Raw genomic sequence first — 8,109 nt, 5'->3', positions numbered from 1 at the left:
AATTTCGCTCGCATCATTTACACTCAACCGGTTTCATTCACCAGCGGGAGGGAAACTCGATGCGTAGGCCCAGTCAAATTTTCATGTCACACCGTTATGATTTGATTCAACATACTGAAGTTACCAGACTTTAACTTTTATTTCAGTTTTGCGGTGAGTTCACGTGACATCTATCCAGGTATGAACATGCTCAACCAAGCCGCCGTAGAGGCCTTATGCTCTGGAACGTATCTCGAAAATTATTTGGAAACGATGGAGAATCTGCCTAACGATTTACAACGAAGTGTTTCCCAACTGCGAGAGTTAGATATTCAGTGTAGAGGTAAGAATTAATTCATATCTAATTCCTTAGTTTACACAGAAACCGTTTTTATACGAGTCGGAAGTGCCAGGTCTCATCGGTGATGTTAGTTTGAAAACCAAACGTGACAAATGTGAACCGTTTGTTTGTGTCGACCGAATTTGTACCCCGTGATAAAAGATCCGGTGTAATGTTTATAGTGTACCTCTTTCAAGTACGACTATATTTTGTTGATATTTTATATCTTTGAATTGCTAGTTATAGTTAGGTCGACATTGTTTGCAAGATGTCACAGATTTCTAACATGTCAGTTTGATTAGAGACATACAAATGCAAATCATTGTGTTAAAGGGAGTGTACACGAAAAGAAATCACTTCTTCTGTTTTGTGAAAAAACCCGGAATGTTTTAATTAGTTAATATCAGTTGCAAATATACACTCAGTTTTCTCACAATGAAGTAGAACACTTAATATAATTGTTGAAATGTTATGCCATTATGAACCATTGTTTTCCGAGGAACACAGGCCAAAAGTATCCAATATACCAACTCCTTGACAGTGTATGAAATAAGCCAAAAACCCAGCCAGACATTAGGGCTGGTAACTTCAAAATGTTACCATCCCAAAATGGATTTAACCAGACCAAATATGGTGATTTTACTCAGATATATGGAACTTCTACAATATTTGCCAGACCATCGGACTGGCTAGCTGTAAATTTAGACCGTTCGTCAGAAATCTAGACCGTCTCGGGCTGTCTGACGAGCCTTATTTCATATACTGTCATTGACATGCATCTATTTTTCTTTCCCTCATTTTTGCCGATACTCTCCCCTTCCATTTTCTAAAAATACTAAGTAAGTATATGAAACATGTAAGTCAGGGGTGGAAATAACCCATTGCCCGACATCCTTGTCCAGTGGGGTTTTTTCTGTCTGGCAAGCAAACTTGTATATCCCGCTGTACCAGTGTACAAGGTTAATTATATTTTATGTTTATAAAATCAACAAGAAAATTATCAGGGCAAGTGATTTTACACGTGCCACTGTACCGGAGTACACTAGCAATTTTAAAGATATTTCCACCCCTGAGGTGCACTGATTTCTCTCAATATTAGAAAAGGATACAGAGTGTTAAGTCTTAACTTTAATCATCAAATGTAGACACCCATTTCCACATAGGGTTGTGCTTTCGGATTTCCAACCTCATATTTAATAATTGCTCACGTAAAATATATTTCATTCAACATTTTAAGCACCAGTCGTGAAATATCAAATTGTTCTTCGTCTCCATTACCTCTGGCAGCTTCCAGTTCAACAGAAGGATACACTAGGGAATAAAATATTTTTGTGTTTCCATGGCAACATATTTGACTGAAATTGGTCTTGGTGCTCTTTCCTGGAGCAGAAATTTAAAACTGTTTATTGTTTCTTCATCAAACTTGGCAGATAGATAGGTCTGGTTGTGAACTGGTGCCTTTTAGTAGTTTGGGATTTCTGAATAAAATATTATTTGTGTTTCCATGGCAACAAGTTTGACATTGACTGAAATTGGTGTTGGTGTTCTTTTCCGGAGCAAAACTTTAAAAATGTTCAATGTTTTTTCACCAAATTTGGCACATAGATAGGTCTGGTTGTGAACTGGTGCCTTTTAGTAGTTTGGGATTTCTGAATAAAATATTATTTGTGTTTCCATGGCAACATGTTTGACTTTGACTGAAATTGGTGTTGGTGCTCTTTTCCGGAACAGAAATTAAAAACCTTTCAGCATGTTCAATACACGTTTCCATGTTGTGGGTATTCAAGAACCTAATGACATAAATCAACAGTACCACTCTGTATCAGCATTACTGAGGTACATCAAACCATACATTTGTAGTTTAACTATTCATGAAGAGTATTTTACCATTGTGGGGATATTCATGGCTTTGTCTTGTTACGGTTAATAAGTGCCGTAGCCAAAAGGTTTAAGAATCCCCTTTGAACCAGCAAAATAAAACAATGAACAAGCTACAATGAATCACAATACAGATATCTAGTACACTGCAATTGAGTCACAAATCTAACGTAATGGGTCACATATAAAATATCAACTCACCACGAGCCTTGATATTTAGTTAGAGCAGATATTCTAAATGAAGCTTGTTTATAATGAGAGCAGTAGTCAGGCAGTCACTCTTGAATGTAGGTCAGCTAGACGAGGCAGACAGATGTAATGGTAGGCACAACTCCAGTGATATGAAATGTCCCGTGTAATTCTGTGTGTAATTCCGTGTCGCACAACACAACAACCAGCCTTTATATAAACTGACACAGATTCTAGACCCGCCGTGATGTTGCTGGAATATTGCTCAAAGCGGCATAAAACCAAACTCAGTCAGTCAGATTCTAGAACTTTCGAGCAAACTGTGGCTGTATCATTATTCTATTAGAACTTTCGGGATTGGCCTCGTGTTTACAACATGATGAAAGTCGGAAATAAGATAATCAAGGGCAGGTAACTCTGGAGCACTTTCTCAAAAGGCGTGTCGCTAAAATACTATTACCATTGAACATACATGATGCGAAAGGTCACCCACAACCCTCACTGAAAACTCTAAACATTGTGACCCAATAACAACTATCACTTAATCAATGTTAATACAAATTACATAAAACAGACTCTCCTAACAGTCTTCTTCTTTTCTTTTTCTCTTCAGTCAAATAACACTCAAGGAAATACATTTGAATTAGTTTTATTTCACTTTAGGACCATAAGCCATGTGGCATTGTTTGATGTTGGTTGAATAGGAAACAAACCAAAAATATATATGGTGTCTAGTCTCATAGAAACTAATAATCATTGTGATGTTAAAGTGTCTTTTCATGTATGGTATAACTTGTGTATTGTAGACATTATGCAAGACATGGACTATCAACAAGAAGTGTACAAGCAACAAGGCCCTATGAAGAAGAAGGCATTTTTTGCCATCCAACGAGCTCTGATACGATGTCAGGAGATTGGAGATGAGAAACTTGTATTGCTGTCTGTCATCATTGACTTCATTGAGAACCGAGCCAGACAGCTGGAACAAGACAGAGAGAATTTAGGTGGGCTATGCGCCATTAATCCTTCCTGTCTGGGCTAGAGTTGGGTTTCTAAATTACCGTAGTTTATTTGGTCAGTCACAGGTAGGTAGTGTGCCAAATTTGGAGCCTTTAATGAAGCAGGCAGTATGTTTTCAGCTTGGTATAAGAATACTATGCAAATATCAGACAAAGCTGTCAAGTTGAATATAGACTCTGAAATCTCCATATGAATTGGCAGAAATAAGAAACAGATGTTTAGGGTTCTGTGATGATTTTGTATCAGTATAGGTTCACTACTGTTGCTTCCCAAACCCATGACCCCTCTGTGATGTAGAGGATAGACTTGCCTTTTGAGAGGGGTTTGATCACCCTCCCTAGCACTCTACATTAAGGCCGAAAGACTGGTTGGCTCAAAGTCAGTATACTCAGTTTGAGTGGAGCGTCAGTGTTATGTTCAGTGAGCTAGCCAAGTACACTCATGCATGCCACGTCATTAGTGCAGGAATCTGGAATGTAGTGTTATAAAAAACATTGCAAACAATTTTTGGTGTTGCAGATCCTGGATCCACAAAGGAGCCAGAGCCTGTAAAGGATCCACCCAAGAAGGAAACAAAAGCTGCAGAGACAGAGCGGTCTGAAAAGCCGGTCGCTAAGAGACAACGACGACAGAAGAATCATGATGTCAGCCAAGATGATGTCAAGGTACAACTTATCTCAGTTTCTCTGTGCAACAGGAATCAGTATTCCTTGTGTAGGTCAACAGGGATACGCTTCAAGTTTATATACAGGGTGATATACACAATGAAATGTTTGATAACAGCCATTTGGTCCTTTTGTGTGTATTTTGGCAAGTTGTATTGTCCCCTTTTGGAGTGTTGGGGTCTATTAAGTTTAGCATGTACTTTTTCATCACTTTTTCCTTAATCTTTAAGGAATTATTCCTGTGATTCGGATCTTTAGATATTTGCTATTTAACACTGTTGTCTTTGTTCACTGTGAGCTATTTCTTGCTGTTTTCAGGAGGAGAAAGAAAAGGTTCCTAAAAAGAAAAAGAAGCGAAAAGTGAAGAAGGAGCGAGAAGACTCCCCCATTGATCCCCCCATTGATCCCGATGAACCCACATACTGTTTATGCAACCAAGTCTCCTATGGTGAGATGATAGGATGTGACAATGACAAGTGTGTGATTGAGTGGTTTCATTTTAACTGTGTTGGACTTACCACGAAGCCAAAAGGAAAATGGTATTGCCCTAAGTGTCGGGGAGACAAACCTACAGTGAAGCGGCCTGACAAGTAGAAGACTTCCTCCTATCTCGGTGCTACACAAAAGACGAGTCTTGTACAAGGGCCTGTTGTCATGTCATTTCTGCAAAGAAATTTGTACCTGTATTGTACATTTATTGTGGCGTGTCTGATGTGGAATGTGCTGTTGATCATCGACTTGGTATCAAATTGGTGACGATCAGACAGCCCAATAATGCTGCCTGGCTTTGTAAAGCAGATTGTCTGATGTTTTGAGAAAATTGCAGATAAGCCAACGAAAAGGAGTCATTTTAACTCACAGTTTAAGTTTTATTCAGAAGAATTTTCAGAATTTAAGATCCAGGGTCTAGTTTTTAGAAATGTATGATTTGATAAACAATTTAGACAAGTATTGAACACATTCATCAACATGATGCAGTAACTCAAGTATTTTAATTCATTGTCGTACATGGAATGAGATTCTTAAAATGTCAAACAATGATTGAGACATGTTCTGTTGCAAACTGTAAAATAACTAAGGCTGCAACGATTCACCCAGACCTTGATTCTTCATACAAGTAAAAACATCGGATTTCATTTAACTCTCAGAATTCAAGTGAGTCGGCTTTTTAGCGTGAAATCTATTGTCAACTTGGCAATGTCTACTAAGAACAATTCTCATTGGATAATTAGCCCGGTGTCAACCAATGACGTATCGTCTTATTTCAGCGCTCAAAACTGCTCGAGTTGGAGTCAAAATTACCTTCTCGCTGTGTTGAAATAATTTGAATAAATATTCAAATATCAAATCGAAATAGTGATAATGGTTATCGAAAATTGAACCGAATCGCTGCCAGCCCTAAAAATAACTGGAAAATGAATCAAATAGGAGTCGATTATAACTGTGATTTATGAGTTGGAACAAGCCGATCAATGATAGATGATAATAGCTACCGGACTGTCACATTGGGGGAGTATAAACAATGGAGTGCGGCACCACCTCGGCAACTACGGGAAGTACCAGTGAACCTGATGAAGAAGTTGGAGTTGCCATGGTTACCAATAACTTGAACAGTCACCCAGTGATCTAATTCTAATCATTATTTATGAGTGGTCAACTTTATTTTTATTAGTGTAAAGAAGGACGTATTAAATCTAAGCGAAACTGTCACAAACTCAGGGTGGAGATGTGGTGAAATGTGATTCTGAAGCTCATGGGGTTGTCGAAATTGCCCTTGCACACAGATTCTTACCATCCGGTGTAATGACATGTTTCAGACATGTTAATTAAGTATCAATCGTCTCCATAGCCGGCCTATCCCATATTTCACCTTTCATCATATTTATTGTGATACGTCACCATGGTTACTTGAATATGGCTGATGCAGCCTTTTGCAATAATTACTTACTTACTCACTCACTCACTCACAGCGATGTTGGTAGGATGAGGGTCAAGGTAAGGAGTAACCACGGTAACTGTAATCGGACCAATGTTCTGTGTTGATGTCATGGCATGTCTAGATACCACATTACACAAAGTGTTTGTTTTCTTGTTGATGAAGGAAGTTTTGCTGTGTATCCTGGCTATCTTCGTGCCAAGCATCAACATTAACATGCGATAATGTGTCATATGATTGAATTAAATGTATCTGGAATACCTCAACTGTATGGTTGCTTGCATGACTTGATTTCCACTTTGACAGAAGCATGTATCAACAACTGATCACAGGGTAGTCACACGTTATATAATATGATTACTCAATGTTGTAAATACAACAATTAAGGTGATGGAAATTAGCAAAAGCCTACTACCAAGAACAGTTTGGGTAATGTTAAGTGTGTGCAAAGATCTAGTAGAATTTCTAACTGTTAGGGGTATTGCTATATTTTATCACATTTCGAGCTTGTCAGCAGTCCAGGGTATTTTCCATCCCAGTATTTGTCGGGTGTTTCGGCATGGGCGACCCACCGGTACCTTCATGGGGATTTTGTTGATCACAGTATTCATGACGCATGTTAAGTTTTATGACCCTTTGTACTTCCATTGAAATTTTGTATGTTTGCTATGTTTTATATTTTCTAACGTCTTGGAAGTTTTGGCTTAGGTCAACAATGGAAGAGTGCTTGTATGAAATGATATTCATATTGGTGGTTGTGACCAAAACTATTGTTGTTTACAGGGCCAATTTTATTGTCATGATAATCATGATTATATGAAACCAGGTTCTTATTGCTGTCAGGATGTTAAATAATGAATAGAGAATGAATCTTTGAATCTCGAAGTTAGAACTGGCATTTTACTTTAAATTTTCTTCTGGTGTTTACAAAGAACACAACTCCTTCTAAAGTTGAGAGAAACATTACTTGTGAGTATGGCTTCAGTGGATGTTTGGAAACCATGGGCAGTTTCTCTTTGTGTCCATTTTTTCGTCACAAACTGATAGTTTTGAATGAGCATTTTGATTTGTTTTTTCACAGTTTACATCTGCAATACAAAATGTGAATGCCATTCTGATCTGTGATTAGATGTAATTGTCATGGAGAAACAAGAATGCAAAGCTTTTGAAAGTATGCAATTCCACTGTCTGTATGGAGCTGACTCAATGAGTAGTTTTCAAAACTTGTGGACCTTAATTATCCCTTGATAAAAGCCCAAGCTGGGCTCATGAAAACATTACCCCTTGGGCCTCACCTCTTGGTGTAGGTCTTCCTGAATGTTAAAAAATACATTCACTTTAGTGAGATGTTCTTTGTTACAATTTGGGTGTTGGGGTAGCCTGGTGGTTTATGTGTTCGCTTGTCACGCTGTAGAGCCGGGTTTGATTCCCCACATGGTTACAATGTGTGACGCCCATATCTGGTGTCCCCCGCCGTGATATTGCTGGAATATTGCTAGTAGCGGCATAAAACTAAACTCATTCACTCACTTTACAGCAATTGATTAGTTTGATGCCTGATCATTGTGTTTACTTCTTGTTGCCTGGTAACCAGTACAGGTAGATCAGGAAGGTTTTCTCCTTTGTTTAAATAATGAAAGTCGACATGATTAACAACATTGCCACAACAGAAACATCTTTGCCAGAAATGATTTGAGATATGGTCAACTGACAATGTGTCGTCTTTGTGTGTGGAGCAAGCATCATCCATTGTACATTGTGTACATTATACTCATATTCACTCATCTCTCCATGTTAGTGTCTCGTCTATTTATTAGTCTCTTCTCTCCATCTCGGTCCAGAGCGGAGGGTACACAATCAACATCCATTAGTGGAAGTCTGGGGGACGTGGTTCACCCATTGTCTCGGCAGACAAACAAATAAATCATTTTAAATATGACTGGCCTGTTGTGTTGTTTGTTGGGATTAAAGAGCCATAGGTGGTGCTGTTGTCTCAGCAGGTCATGGAGATGCAGCCATTTGTTGTGCAAGAACCACATGATCATGGATTCGTATTCCAGAATTGGCCCTCATGTTTCATACTTCTGCAAGTAGTACACGTC

General features: G+C 38.5%; 1 protein-coding gene across 1 annotated transcript; it reads left to right on the top strand.

Annotated features, from left to right (window-relative positions):
• The first annotated feature begins 33 nt into the window (after nt 1–33).
• Nucleotides 34–7,946, top strand: LOC124265045 (inhibitor of growth protein 1-like). The gene is made up of 4 exons (XM_046699834.1): nt 34–322; nt 3,193–3,390; nt 3,926–4,071; nt 4,390–7,946. The coding sequence occupies exons 1-4, from the start codon at nt 181–183 to the stop codon at nt 4,663–4,665; spliced, it is 762 nt and encodes a 253-aa protein (XP_046555790.1). The 5' UTR covers nt 34–180; the 3' UTR covers nt 4,666–7,946.
• Nucleotides 7,947–8,109: the final 163 nt, after the last annotated feature.

Source organism: Haliotis rubra, unplaced genomic scaffold (genome assembly GCF_003918875.1).
Source record: "Haliotis rubra isolate DU_JTF1 unplaced genomic scaffold, ASM391887v1 Scf121, whole genome shotgun sequence".
Classification (NCBI taxonomy): domain Eukaryota; kingdom Metazoa; phylum Mollusca; class Gastropoda; order Lepetellida; family Haliotidae; genus Haliotis; species Haliotis rubra.
Note: the sequence above shows the minus strand (reverse complement) of the source record. Positions and strands in the feature narration are given on the sequence as shown.